At 36.5% G+C, this 24,360-nt stretch overlaps 2 protein-coding genes and 1 pseudogene across 2 annotated transcripts; 1 reads left to right on the forward strand and 2 right to left on the reverse strand.

Moving 5' to 3' along the window:
* The first annotated feature begins 5,711 nt into the window (after nucleotides 1–5,711).
* Nucleotides 5,712–6,878, forward strand: LOC122201314 (annotated as a pseudogene).
* Nucleotides 6,879–8,745: 1,867 nt separating this feature from the next.
* Nucleotides 8,746–9,702, reverse strand: LOC122200591 (olfactory receptor 10AG1-like). The gene has a single exon (XM_042906289.1). It carries the CDS (start codon nucleotides 9,685–9,687, stop codon nucleotides 8,746–8,748), a length of 942 nt encoding a protein of 313 aa, XP_042762223.1. The 5' UTR covers nucleotides 9,688–9,702.
* A 13,334-nt stretch (nucleotides 9,703–23,036) lies between these two features.
* LOC122200588 (olfactory receptor 10AG1-like) lies at nucleotides 23,037–24,005 on the reverse strand. Its single transcript, XM_042906286.1, has one exon. The coding sequence runs from the start codon at nucleotides 23,985–23,987 to the stop codon at nucleotides 23,037–23,039; it is 951 nt and encodes a 316-aa protein (XP_042762220.1). The 5' UTR covers nucleotides 23,988–24,005.
* Nucleotides 24,006–24,360: the final 355 nt, after the last annotated feature.

The raw sequence follows: 24,360 nt of genomic DNA on the forward strand, positions 1-24,360 counted from the left end.
CTGTGGGAATGATTTAATCAGAAGTACATGTCACTCCGATGCCTTTGGCTCTTGTTTTCTTCTGATACATAAAGAGGATGGCATGCTTCCCAAGTTTCCCAGTTACCTATTAAAACAAATCTATAACTTCCAGCGCTCTAAAAGTGTGGTGAGGTGTATTTTTCATTATTATTAAATGTATTTGTAAGAAGAAAAATCCCCCTAGTCTTTTTTTTTCTGCTATGAATTATCATATTTTTTTTGTTTCTGAAGATATGTCATTGTAATTTTGCTCTCCATCTGAACATTCAAAATTGCAAAATCTGAATTTATCTTCAATCCTGACAATGATTTCATGCTTTCACTCTATTGCGTTTTCCTCTCAAATCTGTTTTCTGTGAATGTCAATTTCAAAATTAATTTCACTTCACAAGTCAGTATCTTGTAAGTCACCTGAATAGGTTTTATGAACGAATGTAGTTCATTTTTCAAAGTAGTGGGTTTTTGTGGGTTTAACTTTGACAATCTGCATATTTCAGCTGTTTTACTATAAGACAAAATTGATGAGCTGACCGCTAAATATTATGGGTGTTATTTAATCTTTAAAAATGTGTGTTTCGGTGTAAGATCCACGAAATAAGCAGTCATATTTTTTTTTTCATATTTTGCAGTGGAGAGAAAAGGAGGTCTAAAATGGTCTATGTGTTCAGAAATACTCAGAGGCATTTTTGTTCAAAAAAGCAATCCCAATTACAATGTATACCCCTCACACATTTCCCATATAAAAGAAATATCGATCAAAACTCATCTCTGAGATCTCTCTAAATTACCCATATCCTCAATAATTGCAATTATTCTGCTGATTCCATTTAATCCATCCTGTCTTTTCCTTGCACACATATGTGTCTGTGTTCATGCACATGAGTGTATTGGGATGAATTTCTTATCTTTATTATGTACTTTTGTCATTTGTATAACTAGATTATAAGCTTGTTTTGATATTCTATACATTTTTCTATGAAATGCATAGCATATTTTTTCCCAAAAATGTGATTTACTAACTTCTTGAATAAATTGCAAAGGAGTCAAATTGGTTGTTTCTTTGGAATAGTCTCTCCGGTGTAAGTATGGGTTCTTACCCAAATTGCAGACTTCCCCTGCCTCTCTCCCTCCTGGTATATATAGATTGAGCATGTTTTCTGTGGTGTGTGTGTGTGTGTGTGTGTGTGTGAATTATACTCTTTTCATTCAGTCTTGTAGAAATAGCAAATTGTTTCATTGTTTTCAATGTGTCCTAGATAACTTCCATATAATGAGTTAACTAATTTGAAAGCCAATAGAGACTAACTCGTTGCAACGAAAATACATACCTATAACCATACTCTAAGGGTATTGAATATGGACAATAGTCAAAATGTCAGTACAAAAATGTAGGCAGAAATGGGGCAGGAACAATAGTCCATGCAAAACCTGACAATACTGAGGATTTTCTGTGGCTGAGAAAAGGAAAATTAAATGATAATTTCTTTTACAATCTACAGTATTCCGAACTACATATTTAAAGTGATAAAGGCGTGTAGACCTTGCCCTGCTATTATACAATTCTCCCAATGTAAATTTGATTCCAAGGAATGTAAAAACGCTATAGGTGAGTCTGTAAGATGGTCAGAAATTAGTAGCTGTTAGGTGGCATACAAGATGACACAGCCAGGTTTTGTGTGTGTGTGTGTGTGTGTGTGTGTGTGTGTGTGTGTGTGTTTGTCTTCACTATGCCATCCTACACACCTTTAACCACAAATCATATTTTATTCACCTGTTTCAGTCAACATAAAATCCAATCCAATATTTGAACAGTTATTTAAATTGTTTGTTGAATGAATGAGCAGGGGAGGGGCAGAGAAAGAGAGAGAGGAAGACACAGAATCAGAAGCAGGCTCCAGGCTCTGAGCTGTCAGCACAGAGCCTGACATGGGGCTTGAACCCACGAATCGTGAGATCATGACCTGAGCCAAGGTTGGACACTGAACCAACTGAGCCACCCAGGAGCCCCCTAGCCAACTTTGTTTTTAATTCAGACGTTTTCTGTTTCTTTCTCTGGTCTTCCCACTAAAATAATGACTCTTTTTTTTTTTTAATAGAGAGCTTGTGATATCAATTACAACTATCATTACAATGTATGTAATGCTTATATGCAGAACAAGTTTATAAAATCAAATGGGAGGTAAGAAATAAACAATCAGAATTTGGTGAATGCAGTTCAGAAGGCTTTTTCCTTTAGAAGTCTCTAAAGATAAAAGTGAAAACATGCCGATCTCTCTGTAGCATCTTCAGATTCATTTATCATGGAACCTAACTCTTAACAAGCAAAGAATACCTTTGGTATCAGTAGGATGCAAACCCATTTCCATAAGGTCCATTCACTATCTCGTTCCTTAGTTATGTATAATTAAATTTTCAGGGGATATGATTTCCAGGTTTAATGCATTCAAACTACTTAAATACATGCTTAACACACAGTAGTTTTACATGTTGGCATCCAAGATGGTAACAGTGATGATTATGTTGATGATAATAGAATGTCAATAATCTCTGGTATATTTGTCCATTATGTTACAAAGCACTTTGCATTTTCCTTTCTATTACAATAATGAAAGCCAGAAAAGCAAACAGACTATCTGCATCAATGTTTTGTAATTAAACCACAGTAGCAATAACAAAAAAAAGATTCCTTTTTAAATTTTCTTAAATCAGTGTTTGCTGATGCCCCGAAAATACAATTGTTAGTAAAACTGAACTTAGTATCAGACAAAAATTCATGCTTACCTGTTTGGATTGAGGTTAAATATAATGCTTACCTTTACTGACTGAAAGAGAGAGAATGAGAACTGTAGTTTTGGCAGGTAATTTACTTTTATTTGAAACTGAAGTCAATCACTTGCTAAAATATGTCTACTATCACAACACCTAGTGCTCTTTAAGGAGGACTCATTCTTTGCCCTTGGGATCAGTTCCTTTCCCATGTCACTTTCTAATTGAACTAAACCATTCTGCCTGCCACTCAAGGAATTTGGTACAATAACCAGAAGCATATCTGGCCACATTACTCTTTCTTTAAATTCTCTATGTCTCTTACTTTTTTTGTCATCGTTAAGAAATACAAGCATTGTACGATCAGAAATTTACATAAATTATTAAATCGTTAATATTTAATAATTGTATTCAAGTATTATTTATATAAATATATAAATATTTATATTTAAATGTTTATATAAATATTTAAATATTTTTATTCATTTAAAGATTTATTTATATAAATATAATTTTATTTAAATATGTAATATTAAATTATTAAGTTATAAATTATAATTATTAAATTACATAAAGTAAATTACATATTGCTTATAAACTAAGATGTTCTAATAAAGATTCAAGCATAAGGGGCGCCTGGGTGGCTCACAGAGTTAAGTGCCCGACTTCAGATCAGGTCATGATCTCATGGTTTGTGAGTTCAAGCCCTTAAGCTCTCAGGGTAGAGCCTGCTTGGAATTCTCTGTCTCTCTCTGCCTCTCTCTCTCTCTCTCAAAATAAATAATAAACTTAAAAAAATAAAAATAAAAATTCAGAAGTAAGAAGTCAAGGTCTGTGAGGACCATTATGTCACCTGCAGCATGAATCTCCCATCTCCATGTTCAAGTTAGCTAAGTAGGCCGCATCACCTCCTCCCACACTGCAGAAGGTGGGCAGGGGGCTGGAGGTAAGCACTCACTCCTTTTTAGACTTGCAAACTGAAAACTCCATGCAGAATTTCCAGGCATAATCCCTTATGTCAAATTTAGTCATAAGACACCCCTTTTCCAAACTGGAAGAGAAGCTAGAAGATATTTCTCTAGGTACTGCCATGGGACGAGCTAAGACTAACTATCATTAACTCCCCTCCATTGTCAAAACCTAAAATTCTGAGTTACATCATCTGGTTCTCAGCCAAGGATATCTTCATTGTGGCTCCTCTCAGTGCAGTAATTATAAAACAAGAGAAAAAGTTTTATAACACCCGCTACAAACAAACACATATAGACACACATTCACAAAATACATTGGAAGGAGTATTAGGTCCACCTAAAGGAAGCAGTAGATTCATATGTTTATGAATATTAATGAATAGCAGGATGGAAAACAGACTTTGGAAACATCAAGTCCTGTGCATTGAAAAGCTCTTATCTGGGGCTCCTGGATGGCTCAGTTTTTTTAAGTGTCTGACTGTGGCTCAGGTCATGATCTCATGGTTTGTGGGTTCGAGCTGTGTCAGGCTCTTTGCTAACAGCTCAAAGCCTCGAACCTGCTTCAGATTCTGTGCCTCCCTCTCTCTCTCTGTCCCTCTCCCACTCATGTTCTCTCTCTCTCAAAAATAAAGAAACATCAAGAAAATAAAAGCTCGTATTTTCAAGGATTATATATTTATTCACCAATTTTGAGTTATATTTTTATTTCAACTCCAGCCATTAAAATATATGTGTAGCATAATCTTATTGTGGTTTTAGCTTGCATTTTAATTTTAATCTAATTTCATTTTACTTTTGAGAGAGGGGGAGAGAGAGAGGGAGAGAGAGCAGGCACCCCTAGGATGCATTTTAATAGTGGCTAAGGATGGTGAGCACCTTTTGCATGATTATTTGAGTTCTGTATATCCCTTTTAGCAAAATATATATTCAAATTTTTGCACATTTGTTAATTAGGCTGTTTCTTGTCTTACTAGTGAGTTTTGGGAGGTCTTTGTATATTCTCAATCCTTTTTTTTTCTTTTTGGAAGTGTGATGTGCAAGTCTTTCCATCTTTGGCTTGTGTTTTAGTTCTCTGGACGTGTCAATCTCAGAGAAGTCTGATTTACAAACTTTTTTTTTAATGGGTTCTGGTTTTTTTTTTATGACATATTTAAGATCTCTTGCTTAGCCCCAGATCACAAAGATTTTATCTTATATTTTATTATAATAATTATATAGTTTAGCATTCTACATTTAAGTCTATGGTCCATTTTGAATAAATGATTGTAGAAGGTATGAACTTGAGGTGCGAGTACTTTAGATGTTTGTTCAACTGTTCCAGTGTTGTTAAAACATACCTTTTTTTTTCCGCTGAAAATCATTTGCATTTTTGTCAAAAATCAATGGCACAGATTTCCATAGAGTGACACAAATTCGCAAACATCTAACAGATGCCCTAGTAGAGTGATTACATAGATAACTGTATAACATAGTACAAATTTATATATTTTTTTCTATCTTCCTTTTCAAATATTTTAGGGACAAATTTTTAAGACAACAGGCTAAAAACAATAATTAGGGGTGCCTGAGTGGCTCAGTGGGTTAAGTAATCAACTCTTGGTTTCTGCTCAGGTTTTGTAAGATCAAGGCCCGCATTGGGCTCTGTGCGGACAGCATGGAGTCTGCTTGGGATTCTCCCTCTCTCTTTCTCTCTCTGTACCCCTCCCCTGCTCATGCTGTCTCTGTCTCTCTCCAAATAAATAAATAAACTAAAAAAAAGTTAAAGACAATAATTAAAAACTGTATTTTTGTGCTCATGACGAATCCTAAAGAAAGGAAAATAATTACAACCGGCGGTATGAACAACTTATAGCAACCAATTAGACGCAGACGAGACAGAGGGAAGCCTTTCTAGAAAGAGTTAACACCCCAGGTGACACACAAAATAAAATGTAACATTTAAACAGACCTATAATGATTAAAGTAACTGGATTAGCAGTTTGAATACCACTACACGCACAAAAAGCTAGAGACCAGATGGCTTCACTGATGAACTCTACCAAATTAAAAAAAATAATAAAATAATAATAGTAGTAGTAGTAATGATAATAATAATACCAATCCCTCACAAATTCTTCTTTAAAAATTTTTTTTTAATGTTTGTTTATTTTTGAGAGTGCAAGCAGGGGAGGGGTAGAGAGAGAGTGGGAGGCACAAAATCCAAAGCAGGCTCGAGGCTCTGAGCTGTCAGCACAGAGCCCGACACAGGGCTCGAACCCATGAACTGGGGGATCATGACCTGAGCCGAAGTCGGACGCCCAACCAACGGAGCCACCCAGGCATCCCCCCTCACAAACTCTTCTTAAAATGATTTCCTCATACCATTTTACGAGGAAAGTCGTATCTACTACAAAAAAAACCAAACAAACAAACGACGAAAACTAAACAAGACCTTATTTTCACAGGTGTTACCTGGAGACCAAAGAGGAGAAGGCAATTTACCTTCAGTCACGGCATTTGTTCTCCTGGGCTTTTCCGACCTTCCAAACTTCCAGGGACTTCCATTTGGAATTTTCTTTCTCATCTACCTATTCATCTTAACAGGAAATGGTCTTATCATAATGATTGCGAGGGTAGACTGTGTTCTTCAGACACTCATGTATTTTTTCTTGCAAATATTTCCTCTCTGGGATCTGTTATGTGTCTGCCACTCTCCCCAGGATCCTGGTTAATCATTGTACTCAGGATAGAAACATCTCTTTGTTGGGTTGTGCCGCTCAAATGTGCTTCTTCCTTGTTCTGGGAGGCACAGAGGCATTTCTTCTGGCAGTGATGGCTTATGACCGCTCTGTGTCCCTTTGTAACCTCTGCATTACCCTCTAGCCGTGTGCCATGTGCTTCCAGCTGGCTGTTGGTGCCTGGCTCGGTGGGATTCCAGTCGAGATAGGGCAGACATGCCAGGTGTTCTCGCTGCTCCTCTTGGGCTCTAATCAAATCAACCGCTTCTTCGGTGACATCCCCACATTGAGCAAGCTGGCCAATGGGAATACATCACGGAATGAAATGTGTGTCTGTTTGGTGGCTCTATTATTTGCCATGATTCCTTTCCTACTGATTCTTGACTCATATGTGAAAATATGATTGTTAATACTTTTCACAGATATTGGGGGTGGAGTGTAGAACGTCATTTTCTTTTTTTTTTCTTTCTTTTTTTAATGTTTATTTATTTTTGAGACAGAGACAGACAAAGCATGAACGGGGGAGGGGCAGGGAGAGAGAGGGAGACAACAGAATCTGAAGCAGTCTCCAGGCTCTGAGCTGTCAGCACAGAGCCCGACTCGGGGCTCGAACTCATGAACCGTGAGATCATGACCTGAGCCGAAGTCGGAGGCTCAACCGACTGAGCCACCCAGGTGCCCCTAGAACATCATTTTCTAGCTAAAAATAATCACGGTGCTCCAAGAACATATCTCTTATTTCCCATTCTATAAAAGTTAGATGAGTTGACATCTATTAGGCATGTTAACAGGTTTACATGTTTTTCCTCTTGGTAGTTATCTCTTTTATCTAAACTTTTTTTTTTCTCTATTAGGCAGGAGGGACAATGAAAATGAAGGGAATTTTTTTATAGCTGTCTCATTCCATTCTGTGTATAATAGCTTCAGGAATTATCTGATTTCTGCTTGGAAATTTTCCTGGGATTATTTTTTATTGTTGATACTGTGTTTCTATTTTTTTAAATTGCCATTTCTTTTCTATTATATTTTTATAGTTTTGACATGTTCATATGCAAGTGAGTAGAACAGACTTTTTGACTTATGGGCTAAGAAGGTGCAAGCTTCATCACATATTTTTTCATTAGAAGGAAGCATTTCTGACAGGTAATGGTTCCTTAGAGATCCGTTGCCTACATTTACAAAGGATTTATTAGATAGGCATAAATATTGAAAATCAATAAAGTTATTTGTATAAGTACAAACAGAGAAACAACACAAGCAACTGATCATAATGATTATCTTGATACACAATAAATACATATTTATGAATACATATGCAATTTTCATGATTACACAAACAACACAAACTTATTGCAATAAACTGTAACAGTCAGTAAAACGAAGGAGAAAATGATAGAATATTTTTCTCTGAGATATCCACAGTTGACACTGGTTATCATATTTTTATTGATCATTTGCAAGGTCTGTGTGTATGTGGTATACTAGTTATATGTGCAATGTCTGTGTTTTTATAGTACATATATTTTGTGAAACTTTATTTCCATTTCCCTAATTTTCCCATCACACTATCATCTCTAGAAAAGTATATTAAAAATACATTCTTATGACTTTCTCCCCTCTTTTAATTAGAAGCAAATGTTTTAATAATAATATTCACTTTTGTCAAATCATAGGACTATACTATATACATATATTTAATCTGATATTAGTATATATCATGCTTACTATTGACTGGTATTAGTGCACCAAAATCATTTATAAAACTATATTTTCAGTGAAAGGTGCTCTTTTTCCTTAAGAAATTATTTCTCGTAGAGTCGTTGCTCTCTCCCTCTCTCTCTGTGTGTGTGTGTGTGTGTGTATATATATATATATATATATATATATATATATATATATTCATTATCAACCTGGTTCTTAAAATGACTGCTATAATTCTATATAGATGAATGACATGGGTTCCAAAAAGTGATATAACTGTGTCTATATTACAGTTAAGCCTATGATATCAATCTTTGTCAAGAGTTCTTACTGAGAGAGGAAAATAAAACACAATAAAACTATAAAATTACCAATAGAATGATTTTTTATTTGATAACACATACATGCATTATGACTTGATGCATTACACATTACAAGTAATTTTTAATTTGGAAAAAAGCTACCACCGTATAGACAAATATTACAGTTTGATATAAATATCTGTTGAAAATTCAGTACCAATATATAAGAAATTGATTCCTACAAGTATAACATTTTTAATAAGTGAATTATTTACATAGCAATCTTCTCAATGCCATGATGACATCCTTGTTCCTTAGACTGTATATCATGGGATTAAACATGGGAGTCACAATTGTGTAGAAAAGAGAAAGTACTTTGTCAATTCCTGCTGAGTGACTGTGTTTGGGTCTTAAGTAAGTGATAATGGCTGATCCAAAGAACAATGCCACGACAATAAGATGAGAAGAACAGGTGGAGAAGGCTTTGGCCCTACTTGTGGCTGATGGCAATTGAAGGACTGTGGAGATGATTTTGCTATAGGAGATAAGTATCAACAGAAAGGGAATGGTGACAATCAACATAGCAACTATGTAGACCAACATTTCACTCACAGATGTGTCCCCACAAGCAAGCTTGAGGATTGGGGGGATGTCACAGAAGAAGTGGTCAATTAAATTGGAGCCACAAAAGGACAGAGAGAAAATCTGGAACGTTTGCCCTATCTGGACTGGAATTCCACTGATCCAGGAGCCAGCCACCAGCTGGATACAGATCTTATGGTTCATGACTAGAGGGTAGTGCAGAGGGTTACAGATGGCCACGTAGCGGTCATAGGCCATCACTGTCAGCAGGAAACACTCCGTGGCTCCCAACACAAGAATACAGCACATCTGTGTGGCACAGGCAACTAATGAAATTGTTCTTCTCTGGGTCCAGAGGTTCATAAGCATTCTGGGGAGAGTAACTGACACATAGCAGATTTCTAAAAAGGAAAAATTGCCAAGGAAATAGTACATAGGAACATGAAGTGCAGGATCCAATTTTGTTATTAGAAATATGATGCCATTACTCATCACGATAGCGATATAGATGACCGAGAACAATCCAAATAGAAGCCACCGGAGATGGGGAACATCAGCAAAGTCCAAGAGAACAAATTCTATCAGTTCAGTTAGGTTTTCTTCTGGTGGTTTTTCTTTGTGTTGCATCTGTGAAAGGGGCAAATTTAGCTTCTACTTTTAGTTTACCTTAACAGATCAATACCTGTTTTCTAAATTGCATTAGGATATCTATATTGATTTTCTTAACCATTGTAATTGTTTCTAATTTAATAATGTTACTATTTGTGTATTTCTCACTTTCTCAGTTTAGGTCCTATGGATTATCACTGTATACACTCCCTTCAAATCTCCTTGAGGATTCTTCCATATACTTTGTGAATACAGCCCAGGATAAACCAAACTATGCCCTACTCAGCACAGACAGTGGAAAAATTGGCAATCACTGAAGACAGATCTCCAGCTTTGCCATTTGGTCCCACTTTTCATTTCATTCCTTGACAGTCCTATTTTTCTCTATGATTATTCTCCACCACCATTCAATAGTACTCTATCAGACTTTGTCTTCCTTGTATATTTTCAACTGCCTGCTTGAACACTGTCGTTACCCTACAACACTTGTTGATCCTGATCATACATTTTCTTATTATACATTTCACATTATTAGGCAAATTACCCCCAAAAAGGAATATTTTATCACACATAGGGGAATGCAACAAATACCTTTTGGTAAGATACTAAGTGGGGAACATTAAGAGTGGAACAAGGTGGAAAGAGCAGGGGGCGGGGCGCGGTTATTCGGGAAAAGTTGCCTGGGAGTGTAGATAGAGATTGAGAAACAGCCAAGCGGTGAACCCCAGGAAAGTAGAGATGGCCGTGAAGTGTGTTCATTACCTGCGGGTATGTGAGTGGGCAGGGGGAGAAACGATTCTGTGTGCTACTTGTATTTCCACTGTCTCTATTGTTCCTCACAAAACACTTCAAGCAACAGTTTCTAAACTCACTTCTCTTGAAGGCAAGAACATCGCAATTTACCAGCGATTGATAATTTGATCATGTGCACATAGGTTTTGTGATTACAAATCATTGCCTATTTTTTTTACTGGGCTTACGTTTGAATCCTGACTGCGTGATTTATTATCTGTGTGACACTAAGCAACTGTTCAAAATTTTTAGGGTTTGCTTCCTTATTCATCATAATTAAATAATATTGGTAAAATTACCTAACAATTTTATTCGGATTGTTTATTAGTTATGGTTTTATAACTAAAATCATGAAAATGCTATGGATATATTATGTTCTTAAGTCTTTAGTCCCCAGGACTGTACCACGTTGTTTAGAGAAATGGTGTTCATTAGAATTATTGAGTTACTTGTGGGTGATCGCTGCTATGTTTTCATTCTTTCCTTTCATCAGGGTCAGGACTACTAAGGTAAGGTGAGTGAGACTCCTCAGGTACAAAATTTAAGAGGCATTCACTCACTCTCAGGGGTGATTCTGTGCTGCATAATCCAGAAAGTGAATGCCTCCTTCGATATTGCGTCCTTGGAACTTCTTGGCTCAAGATGGGTCCCGGCCCTGCCTTTCGCCTCTCCATTCTGGTGGGTCTAGACTTTGTCCACCAAACACAGCGTAATATAGTGTCATGGATAAAAAATACAGTCCTGCCAAGATGGGCCAGATTTAAATTACGGCTCCAGCACCTGCGAGCCATGTGGCCTCATGAGAGATGCTTCATCTCCTTGCGCTGTGGCTCAGTCAACTCTGTGATTGGCTAAATACCGCACCAACACTTAGAATTTTTATATTAATTAATTGATCTCGTATCTGTCAAACAACTTGAAGTTCTGGAACTCGTAAAAGTCTCTTTAAAGGCTGCAGTTATTACTGTTATTAAACACTGAAATTATTTCTTCTGTGGGATGCCTGGGAGGCTCAGTCAGTTACGGGTCCAACTTCCACTCAGGTCAGGTCACGATCTCACAGTTTGTGGGTTTGAGCCTCACCATAGGGCTGACAGCTCAGGGCCAGGAGCCTGCTTCAGATTCTGTCTCTCTCTCTCTCTCTCTCTCTCTCTGCCCCTCTCCAACTCATGCTCTGTCTCTGTCTCTCAAACATGAATAAACGTTAAAAAAAGTTAAAAAAAAAAGAAAATTAAAATGTATTCTAAGTTGTACTCTGTTTTATGCGGCATGTAAAAAATTCTCTAATTTACTTTCTCTATGTATCACATGACTAATGTGGAAATGGAATGAGATCTTAAAGCAATCAACAGAATGTAATAAAAATGTCATGCACTTAAGGTGTGAATTCTCCATGAATTCTCTGCCAATATTTATGTTTACATTATTACCTCTGCTCTGTGAACCTAATGCCAAGAATGCATATCAGCATTCAACCAAAAGCATCGCAATTTGGCTAAATATCTTTCATATGCATTTTCTTTCATTAATACTCTTGACTTGAGAAGTAAGAACTGTGACTATTTTCCCAGTTAGGATCAATATAAATCTTACAAAATGCTTGTATACCTATGGTGGTGCTGAGTATTTGATTCTGAAATTAACTAAGGTAGCAAACATGTTTCAGATAAAGTCTTTACTCTTAAAGGGGAGAAACAGATTAATATACTAGAGAAAAAATTCCAATCTTCATGTGTCACTTTTTACAAATGGCATATATTTAAAAGAAATTATTTCATGATTCTTTTTTTCCTATGATTCTTATTAGAATAAAATTACTTTCAGTGCTAAGTAAAATACAATTTCTAATTGTTCAAACCCAGCATTTTTGTGATGATATCATCTATGCATAACATGAAATAGTAAGATTTGTGTATGTATTTCTCAAGAGTGGAACAAGGTAGAAAAAGCAGAGATTTGCTCTGGGTGTTCTCATAAAATTATATACTTCCTTTCTTGTAAATGTTTACATTATTATTGATAAAGGGAAAATACAACTTAATGTAGTTATATGGTTTTATTTAAATCCAAGCCTCTACTCTCTGAAAAACTCCAAATGATTAAAGAAATGTATAACAACATTCTAGGTCATTTAAATATTGGGAGCTGACCAAGTCTCAGCTATATTTATGTATTTGATATAAATTAGCAACTTAAACCTTAAATTAATTTAAAAACAATATTGAATTTAAAACTCTTTTTCATTATTTTACTAATCCTTAATTTTATCATTTTTTTCCTTAAAATAAATGTTCTTTGGATTCCCCAGTGGTTATAACATTGTTTCATAGATTGTTTTGCTTCACATTTCTGATTACAAAATCAGGTTGAATATGTAAATGTGAAAATTATTTGTTACAATGTGTTTGCTCAAAATGAATTTTCCTATAATATTATCTGTACCTAGAAAATACTTCAATTATTACAGTTTTCAGTGTGTCAAAGTGACTGAATACCATTATTTATTATCATCATTTCATTATAAATTTTATTTAATAGAATTAGAAATATAGAAGAGTCACTCTAATAAAATGACATATTTGCTACTTTAATACTAATTTTACATTTAAAAGTAGGTTCTAAAGCCTAATATCAGTATAAATTAGTTTACATTTACCTTTCTTATTTGGGATGTTGACTTTTCTCACTGTAGAGGGTTTAATGATTCAACTCGATTGCTGTGGTTGAAAATCACTTGTTTCATCAAAGATACTCAAGCCACCTTTATAATATTCTGTGCTTTCTAAATGCAAACTCTCTTTAAATAAAAGTAGTTATCTCTACCCCAGGGATCTCTTCCACCTGGAAAACTTACATTTCTAATTAGAAGAATCACTTTGGCATTCTCTGATTTGTTATATTTATTTTTTTCCACAAAGCTCTTAGTCTACCCAGAATACCTTCTTTTCAACAGCTCCTTGGAACAGTGTGCAGAGCAAATCTGATTTCTTAGACATGAACAGGGTGCTGAGCATTACACCTGAGACCACCCAAAATCGACACATATCCAATTCTCACTTGATCTATTATAAATGCTCTGTATGGAGCCTCTGTTCCTATTAGATTGAGATCTTGAACTGTTTATCTTGTGTTCTCCTGTAGAATAAGTTCCTTGGTCACTACTTAGAGGCTGGCCTATGTGACCATTGTATTAAGTGTTCTGATGACAAGTGTTATAATTACATACAAAACTACTATACTATTGCCTTCTTCATGGCCACCTTTGCAACCCGAGATTTAGCAGTTGAATGCATTACACATGGTTCAAAAATTAAAATTTTAGCCCAAGGTTAATCTGAACTGGGGGAACTGTTTCTTTTGCAGCATATCCCTCACTGTCTTTTCCCAATTTCATGTCACATTTTCAAAGTGTGAATATTTTCAAGCTTTACTTCGGATAAAATAAGAATCTGAAATAAGTTCAGCTGAGATAATGGGAAAGACTCTGAGCAAATGGCCTGTGAATTCTAGGCTCCAATTTTGGGAAAGGCATTCTCCCATCCCCAAAGGACTGTTTAAGAGTCTTGGCTTGGGATCAATTTCTTATGTCAAAAAGAGGATATTGCTTCCAGTTATTTAGCAAATAGTGATTACTAGGGGTTGATGACTAGGAAGACAAAATATTTCTGAGATAAGAAACTCCTACAGCAATGTGATAACAGGGAGTGATTAGGAAAGATAATTACGATATATCAGGAGCAGGTGCCCAAGGTCATGGAAGAGAATGTATAGGGGAGCCAGATGTGACAGAGCTCAGCAAGGGAGTGAGAGGTGGTCCAGGCTGGAGTTTCTGAGGATGTGCATCCAAGAAGCATCTGCTGAGGACTTCAAACCCTCCTCATCAGTAAGGTGGAGTACTAGGCATGGGTAGAGATCTGATGCCATTAAGTAGAATCTTGAGGAAAAAAAATACTCAAATGCAAATGATAATTTGTCTTTCAGTAAAGATAGTCTACTGAATTGGCCAAATATGGGCATATAAATGCTCTTGGAACAGTTGGGCAGCATAGAGGAAAAAAAAGTTTAACTTTTGTCAAAAGCACATTACAGCAGGAAAACTCCCAATGCTATCCCAGGTTCAAGTACTTAAGAGAGTGAAGTGAGGTGAGCATTCTGAGAAGAAGGTCTCATGTTTTGGAGTAATGGAAAGTTCACGACTCAAACTTTAAAATGCAGGACACAAAAATAGAAAAAATCCTCTATCAAAATAAATAACTCTGCATGATAAAAGAAACAAGAGCCCAAAGTCAGATAGAATTTATACAATGAGAAAAATAATTACACATGATGTCTCAAATGAAGTGCTCTTGTTTTGTTCTTAAATATCAATAAAAAAAGTCCAAAATACAATTAGAAAACTATACTAAACAGATGAAGTAATAAAGAAAGGAAAAAAAAAACATGCCTTAAGCAAGTATATATATTCATTTATGAAAAAAATTAATTTAAATAATGATTTAGTTTAAAAAATTAGAGACATCTCCCTATGCATTGATCTATGGAGAGGAAATGGGTACCATGGACCCACAACATGACTGTGTTTCTTTTTTGTATCAATCAACAATATATGTACATACATGGAGTCACACAATAGCATGACATTGCAACAATTGTGTACTTGCAAAAGACTGTAAGCCACCTAGGTGTGAATAATTCTCTGAGTTATTATCCTCTGTTTAAGGAGACTTAATTTTGATATTTTCCTCTAGTTTTTTCTCTCACAACTCTATGATGCATCTAAAATACGAATTTTATAATGTATCCATTTTTTTCCAGGGCTTGCAACAAGACTGGCCTGCTGTGACCCATCACATCTTAAACAGGAATGGAAATTATTTATTTGATTTCGGCATTTGAAATTATACGTGGCTTGGTTTTCTATTTATAGAAGTGTTGACTGAGGAATGAATCCCACTCAATCATGGTGAATAATTCTTTTAATATACTATTGAATTCAATTTGACATTATGTAGTTGAGAAGTTTTGCATTCCTGTTCATTGGAGGTATTTGCCTGTAGTTCTCCTTTTTAGTGGGGTCTCTGGCTGGTTTGGGAATCAAGGTAATGCTGGCTTTATAGAATGAGTCCAGAAGCTTTCTTCCCATTTCTATTTTTTGGAACAGCTCAAGAAGAATATATATTAACTCTGCTTTAAATGTCTGGTAGAATTCCCCTGGGAAGCCATCTGGCCCAGGACTCTTATTTTTGGGGGGATTTTTGATAACTGATTCGATGTACTCACTGGTATGGCTCTCTACAAATTTTCTATTTCTTCCCATTTGAGTTTTGGTAGTGTGTGGGTGTCTAGGAATTTGTCCACATTTTCCAGGTTGTCCAGTTTGTTGGCATATAATTTCTCACAGTATTCTCTGATAATTGTTTGTATTTCTGTGGTGTTGGTTGTGATCTCCCCTCTTTCATTCGTGATTTTATCTATTTGGGTCTCTCTTTTCTCTTTTTGAGAAGTCTGGCTAGGGGCTTATCGATTTTGTTATTCTTTTAAAAAATAAGTTCTTTGATTCATTGACCTGTTCTACTGTTCTTTTGGATTCTATATTATTTACTTCTGCTCTAATGTTCACAATTTTCTCCTGCTGTTTTTGCAGTTTCTTTGCTGGTGTGCTTCTAGCTCCTTTAGGTGTGAGGTTAGGTTTTGTATTTGGGATTTTTCTTGTTTCTTTAGATAGTCCTGGATTGCAACGTATTTTCCTCTTAGGACTGCCTTTTCTGCATCCCAAAGGCTTTGGACTGTTGTGCTTTCATTTTCATTTGCTTCTGTATATTTTAAAATTTCTTCATTAATTTCCTGGGTGACCCAATCATTCTTTAGTAGGATGTTCTTTAACCTCCATGCATTTGGAGACTTTCCAAAGTTTTTTCCTTGTGGTTGTTTTCAAGGTTCATAGCATTGGGATCTGAAAATATGCATGGTATGATCTCAATTCTTTGATATTTATTGAGGACTTTTTTGTGACGCGGTATGTGATCTATCTTGGAGAATGTTCCATGTGCACTAAAGAGGAATGTGTATTCTGCTGCTTTTGGATGAAAAATTGTGAATATATCTGTCAAGTCCGTCTGGTCCAGTGTATCATTCAAGGCCACTGTTCCTTTATGATTTTCTGCACAGATGATCTGTTCATTGTTGTAAGTGGAGTAAGTCACTCCACTGTAAGCGGAGTAATTGTAAGTCACCTACAATTACCATGGTCATTGTATGTGTATGATATGATTACTTGATTTATATATTTGGGTGCTCCCTAAATATATAACATTTACAGTTGTTAGCTCTACTTGATGGATATATGCCTTAATTATGATATAATGTTCTTCTTCATCTCTTGTTACAATCTTCAGTTTAAAATCTCATTTGTCTGATATAAGTATGGCTACTCTACCTTTCTTTGACTTCAAGTGGCATGATAGGTGGTTCTCCACCCTCTCACTTTCAATTTGAAGGTATTCTCAGGTCTAAAATGAGTCTTTTGCAGACAGCATATACTTGGATCTTGGGTTTTTTTAATATTTACTTATTTTTGAGACAGAGAGAGACATAGCACAAGCTGGGGGGGGGGGGCAGGCAGAGAGAGAGGGAGACACAGAGTTTGAAGCAGGCTCATGGACTACAAGGTCATGACCTGAGCTGAAGTCAGATGCTCAACTGACCAAGCCACCCAGGTGCCCCGGATCTTGTTTGTTTGTTTTTTTTATCCATTCTGATACTCTATGACTTTTTACTGGGACACTTAGTCCTTTTACATTCAGAGTGATTCTTGAAAGATACAGACTTAATGTCATTGTGTTATCTGTAGGTATAGAGGTTGTGGTGATACCTCTAGGCTTTTCCAGTCTTTGCAGCATTCCACCCACAGAGCCACTTTAGGATCTACAGGGCTGGATGAGTGGTCATGAACTCCTTCAGTTTTTGTTTGTCTGGGAAAGCCTTTATCTCTCCTTCTATTCTGAATGACAGCCTTGCTGGATAAAGGATTCTGGGCTGCATATTTTTCCTATTCAGCACATAGACTATTTCCTGTCACTCCCTTCTGGCTTCCAAGTTTCAGTAGATAGTTCTGCTACTACCCTTATGTGTCTACCCTTGTAGTTTAAGACCCTTGTTTCCCTAGCTGCTTTCAGAATTCTCTCTTTATCTTTGTATTTTGCCAGTTTCACTATGAGATACTGCGGAGACCTATTCTTGTTGATTCTGAATAGAGTTCTCTGTGGCTTGGGGATTTGGATGTCTGCTTCTTCCTCAGATTAGGGAAGTTCACAGTTATAATTTGTTCAGGTAAAACTTTTGTTCTTTTCTCACTCTCTTCTATTGGCATTCCTATTATATGAATATTATGTTTTTTTTAACATTTATTGTTTTTTATTTATTTTTGGGACAGAGAGAGACAGAGCATGAACGGGGGAGGGTCAGAGAGAGAGGGAGACACAGAATCGGAAACAGGCTCCAGGCTCCGAGCCATCAGCCCAGAGCCTGACGCGGGGCTCGAACTCACGGACCGTGAGATCGTGACCTGGCTGAAGTCGGACGCTTAACCGACTGCGCCACCCAGGCGCCCCTATGAATATTATGTTTTATTGAATCACTTAGTTCTTTAATTCTTCCCTCGTGTTCTAGTATTTTCTTATCTCTATTTTTCTTCTTCTTCTTTCTTCTCTATTTTCTTATCTCTATTTCATCATTTTCCATAATTTTATCTTCTATTTCACTTATTCTCCCCTCTGCTTCCTCCATCCTTGATGTCACTGCACCTCATTTTATTTTGCATCTCATTTACATTATTTCTTAATTACTCGTGACTATTTCTTAGTTCCTAGGCTACAGGGCTGGTTCAATATTCACAAATCAATCAATGTGATACATCACATTGATAGAAGATAGGAAAAGAACCACATGATCCTGTCAATAGATGTAGATGAAGCATTTGGCCAAATACAGCCTCCTTTCTTAATAAAAACCGTCAAGACAGTCGGGATAGAAGGAACATATCTTACCATCATAAAAATTATATATGAAAGGCCCACAGCTAATATCATCCTCAATGGGGAAAGACTGAGAGCTTTCCCTGTGATCAGGAACACAACAGGGATGTCCACTATCACCACTGTTGTTTAACTTAGCGATGGAAATCCTAGCCTCAGCAATCAGACAACAAAATGAAATAAAAGGCATCCAAATAGGCAAAGAAGGCAAACTTTCACTTTTTGCAGAGGACATGATACTCAACATAGAAAACCCAAAAGATTCCACCAAAAACCTGTGAGAACTGCTACATGAATTCAGCAAAGTCACAGGATATAAATTCAATGTACAGAAATCGGTTGCATTTCTATACACCAAGATGAAGCAACAGAAAGAGAAATCAAGAAATCTATCCCATTTACAATTGCACCAATACCCATAAAATACCAGGAAATATGCATAACAAAAGACGTAAAAGATTTGTGTGCTTAAATTTATATAAAAAAACCTTATGAAAGAAATTGAAGAAGACACAAAAAAATGGAAAAACTTTCCATGCTCATGGATTGGAAGGACAAATACTTTATTCAAAGCGATCTACGCATGCAATGAAATCCCAATGAAAATTGCGTCCGCATTCTTCGCAGAGCTAAAACAAACAATACTACAATTTGTATGGAACCACAAAAGACCTGGAATAGCCAAAGTAATGTTGAAAAAGAAAACCAAAGTGGGAGGCATCACAATCCCAGACTTTAGCCTCTACTACAAAGCTGTAATCATCAAGACAGTATGGTATTGGCACAAAAACAGACACACAGACCAATGGACTAGAATGGAGAACCCAGAATTAGACCCACAAATGTTATGGCCAACTAATCTTTGACAAAGCAGAAAAGAGTCTCCAATGGAAAAAAGACAGTCTCTTTAGCAAATGGTGCTGGGAGAACTGGGCAGCAACATGCAGAAGAATGAAACTGGACTACTTTCTTAAACCATACACAAAATAAACTCAAAATGATTGAAAGACCTAAATGTGAGACAGGAAACCATCAAAACCCTAGAGAAGAAAACAGGCAACAATCTCTTTGACCTTAGCTTCACCAACTTTCTACTCAACACATCTCCGAAGGCAAGGGAAATAAAAGCAAAAATGAACTATTGAGGACTTATTAAGATAGAAACCTTCTGCACAACAAAGGAAACAATCGACAAAACTAAAAGCCAACTGACAAATAGGAAAAGATATTTGCAAATGACATATAGGATACAGGGTTAGTATACAAAATCTATAAAGAACTTACCAAACTCAACACATGAAAAACAAATAATCCAGTGAAGAAATCGGCAGAAGGCATGAATAGACACGTTTCCAAAGAAGATATCCAGATGGCCAACAGACACATTAAAAGATGCTCAACATCACTCATCATCCGAGAAATACAAATCAAAACCACATCGAGATACCACCTCACACAAGTCAGAGTGGTTAAAATTAACAACTCAGGAAACAACAGATGTTGGTGAGGATGTGGAGAAACGGGAACCCCTTGCACTGTTGGTGGCAATGCACAATGTTAGAGCCACTATGGAAAACAGTGTGGGGGTTCCTGAAAAATTAAAAATGGAACTACCCTATGACCCAGCAATAGCACTAGTAGGAATTTACCCAAATGACAGAGGAATTCTGATTCATAAGGGAAAGTGTACCCCAATGTTTACGGCAGTGCTTTCAACAATAGCCACTCATGGAGAGAGCCCAAATGTTTATCAACAGATGAATGGATAAAGATGTGACTTATATATACAATGGAATACCGCCTGGCAATGAGAAAGAAGGAAATCTTGCCATTTGCAACAATGTGAATGGAACTGGAGGGTATTATGCCATGTGAAATAAGTCAGTCAAAGAAAGACAGATATCATATGCTTTCATTCATATGTGGAACTTGAGAAACTTAACAGACAATGATGGGGGAAGGAAAGGGGAAAATTAGTTACAAACAGAGAGGGAGTCAAAGCATGAGAGGCTCTTAACACAGAGAACAAACTGAGGGTTGATGGGGGGGGTGTGTAGGAGAGGGGAAAATGGTGATGGGCCCTGAAGAGGGCACTTGTTGTCTGGGTATTGTATGTAAGCGATGAATCACGGGGATGTACCACCAAAACCAAGCCCACACAGTATACCCTTTATGATAGCTAAATTGACAATAAATTGCATTTAAAAATAAATAAACAAATAAATAAACTTTAAAAAAACATTAAAAACAATGATGGGCTTCCTAAATACTGTCTTTTAACCTTAACTAAAACGTTGTGTAGAATATGATTACGACCGGTTTTACGCAATATCCTTCATCAGTATTGTATATAATTGTGTTTTATTCATTTGTATCTCTTTCTAGTTTACCTCTGTGTTAAGAATCAGAATCACTTCTCAATTTAATTTGATAAGAATTTGCTACTATGAATGATGCAAAGATGGGCATCTTTTTTTTTTTAAGTTTATTTATTTTTGAGAGAGAGAAGGTGAGAGCACACGTGGAGGAGGGGCAGAGGAAGGTGGAGACACAGACTCTGAAGCAGGCTCCAGGCTCCTTGCCAACAGCACAGACGCTGTTGCTAAAGGCACTGATGCGGGGTTCAAACCCACAAACCGTGACGTCATGACCTGCCCCAAAGTCAGACGTTTAACCGACTGAGCCACTCAGGCACCCCAAAGATGAGCATTCTTGGAGATGTTCCCTGGCACACATATGGTTGGAGTTTTGCTGGTACACACCTAGGGGTACAATTCTCCAAGAAGGATTCTTTAGCTATCTGCCAAAATAGTGTACCCATTCGCATCTGAGCGTCGGGTGACAGGTCCCATGGCTCCAGATATTTTACACATGGGATAGGATTAGTCTTTTTTTTTTGTCTTTTTGATGAGTGTATCATTGTGATATTATGATATGAATAAGAAATACATATTGATCTCTGCCTCTGACTACCAACACAGGTTTTGTTTTTGAAGATATCATCATGCAATAATCACTGACAGGCATTTATTTTAACGTTGTTCACTTTTACAATCTTAAATTTATCCATTTTTGTGTCTATTGTTGAAGGCCTTTTTAATAAGTTTTTTTTAAGTGTATTTACTTTGAGAGGAAGAGACAGCAGGGGAGGGTGAGAGAGAGAGAGAGAAACACTCCCAAGCAGGCTCCACACTATCAGCATGGAGACCAACGTGGGGCTCAAACTCAGAAACCATGAGATCCTGACCTGAGCCAAAATCTAGAATCGGAAGTAACCCAGTGAGCCACCCAGGTGCCCCAAGGCCTTTTAATTAGTTTTATAAGAAATTACTATAAATATTATATATCCCGAATCCTTCTATTTTTAATTTTTTAATTTTTATTTAATTTTGAGATAGAGAGAGACAGACCTTGAGCAAGGGGAGGGGTAGAGAAGGAGACATAATCCTATGCAGGCCAAAGGCTCTGAGCTGTGAGCACAGATCCCAAACCCAGGAGCACTGAGATCATGACCTGAGCCCAAGTCAGACATTCAAACAATTGAGCCACCCAGGCACCCCTCCCGACTCCTTTTGGTTCATAAGAAAAATCTGTTCTTTCTTTCTTTTCCTTTGTTTCATGTTTCATTTAAATTCCAGTCAGTTAACATACAGTGTACTATTAGTTTCAGCAATAGAATTTAGTGATGCCTCACTTACATATCAAAAATAAAAGATGATTTGGCAGATATTGAAATTTCTCTTCTGGATTCTATCAGACATTCGGTAACAATAAGAAAGGGAGTAATGCAAGAATTTTCTTTGTGTGAACTTTTATGTTTTCTGCCTACAAAGTTATTATTTTTTTGTAAGTTACATGATACATTCTCTTTGTAATAAATCCAAACTGCAAAAAAATGATTAAGACTCAGGAATCATTTGAAATCCTAACACTGTCAGGAAGCCAATATTTTCTTCTGTTCCACAGCCTCCTGGATACTAAGTGGGCTAATGGGCATCACAATCACTACCACTGGCACATGCAAACTGTTGTATGACATTACGAAATGCTTACCTTCTCTGTTTTTCAAAAATAGTTATATTTTATACATACATTTACTTTCTCTCTCACATGTCAGGAAAGTTTGGAATTTCTTCAGTGAAGGGGCTCTAAAACATGGTCTAGAGAGGCTGTGTTGTATTGTATGGTGTTGACTGACAGCGCCTTCCCATTGCTTCCGGCTTTCTTTTGCACTGTGAAGAAACCTTTAAGAAACACGTCTGAAGAAACCTGTTTTCTCAAAATTCGTAAACAAACACAGGTATCAGATTATAAATTACAAATTAAATATTATAAATGAGATTGTCGCAATTGAAATAATTTGCGCTTCGATTTGTCAGAAGCTCTCAATCATTGGAAAAGAAGTTTACTTGAGACGATGTGAGGTTGCTATGATGATATTAATGAACGTTATTAGGGAATAAAATTAGGAGACACTTTTCTCTGTTGTCTCTACATGACAAGCATATAAGCAAATTCTTTCTGCAGTTGCAAGTATTTGAATCATATTAAAATCTTCGTTAGTAGTTTTCTTAGTGCTACCGTGATGTCTTTGTTCCTCAGAGTATATATAATGGGATTCAAAGTTGGGATCAAAACGGTGAAGAAAAGAGAGATCAATTTCCCAACTCTTTCAGATTGATTTGATTTCAGTTGTGTATAATTGATAGTAGCCGTTCCATAGAATAAGACGACAACTATCAGGTGAGAAGAAGAGGTGGAGAAGGCTTTAGCCCTCCCTTTGGCTGACGACAATTTCAGAATGCTGGAGATAATTTTGCCATAGGAGACAACAATCAACAGAAATGGAACCATGACAATTGCCACTGCAATTACATAGACCACAAATTCATTCACAAGTGTGTCCCCACAAGCTAGCTGGAGTACTGGGGGGATGTCACAGAAGAAATGGTTAATTGTGTTAGACCCACAAAAGGGCAGAGAGAAAATCTGGCATGTTTGCCCAATTACAAATGGAAATACACTGATCCAGGAGACAGTCACCAGCTGGACACAGACCTTGTGGTTCATGATTAGAGGGTAGTGCAGAGGGTCACAAATGGCCATGTAGCGGTCATAGGCCATCACTGTCAGGAGAAGACACTCTGAGCTTCCAAATGTGAGGAAAAAAAACATTTGTGCAGCGCAGGCAAAGAAAGAAATATTTCCTTTCTGGGTCAATAGGTCCATGAGCATTCTGGGCATTGTGACTGTTACATAACAGATTTCTAAGAAGGAGAGATTGCCAAGAAAAAAATACATGGGGGTCTGGAGAGCAGAGTCAATTCTTGTTACCAATATTATGATGCTATTGCACATCAGGATAGTTAGGTAGATGACTAAAAATATCCCAAAAAGAGTCCAGTGGAGATTGGGAATATCAGAAAACCCCAAGAGAACAAATTCCATCAGTGTAGTAATATTTGAAATTCCTGTTTTTAATTGATTCTCCATCTGCAGACATAGTAAATGAAAGAGAGTTAGTCCATTAACATTTTCCAACCACATTCTCCTTCCTGTTAATTTCAGTAGATACATTAATGTATTTATGTAATCTCTTAAGTTATTTCTGCCATTGCTTTGCTCTGTTTCTAGGAGATGATATGTGAAATCTCAAAAATGAACATATAATCTCTTAAAATCAATTCAAGAAAGAAAATCCAAACATACATATTTTATAGTTGCATGTACGAATCCTAGAGACAATGAGAAGTATGCATTGAGACTTATAGCATATTGTGCAGGAACAATATGTAGTTATTGAACCCCTCTTATGACTGAATTATGATACAGGCTTTTTTCTATTGTTTTTGTCTGGGTTCATTTG

This window comes from Panthera leo, chromosome D1 (genome assembly GCF_018350215.1).
Source record: "Panthera leo isolate Ple1 chromosome D1, P.leo_Ple1_pat1.1, whole genome shotgun sequence".
In the NCBI taxonomy this organism is placed as follows: Eukaryota; Metazoa; Chordata; class Mammalia; order Carnivora; family Felidae; genus Panthera; species Panthera leo.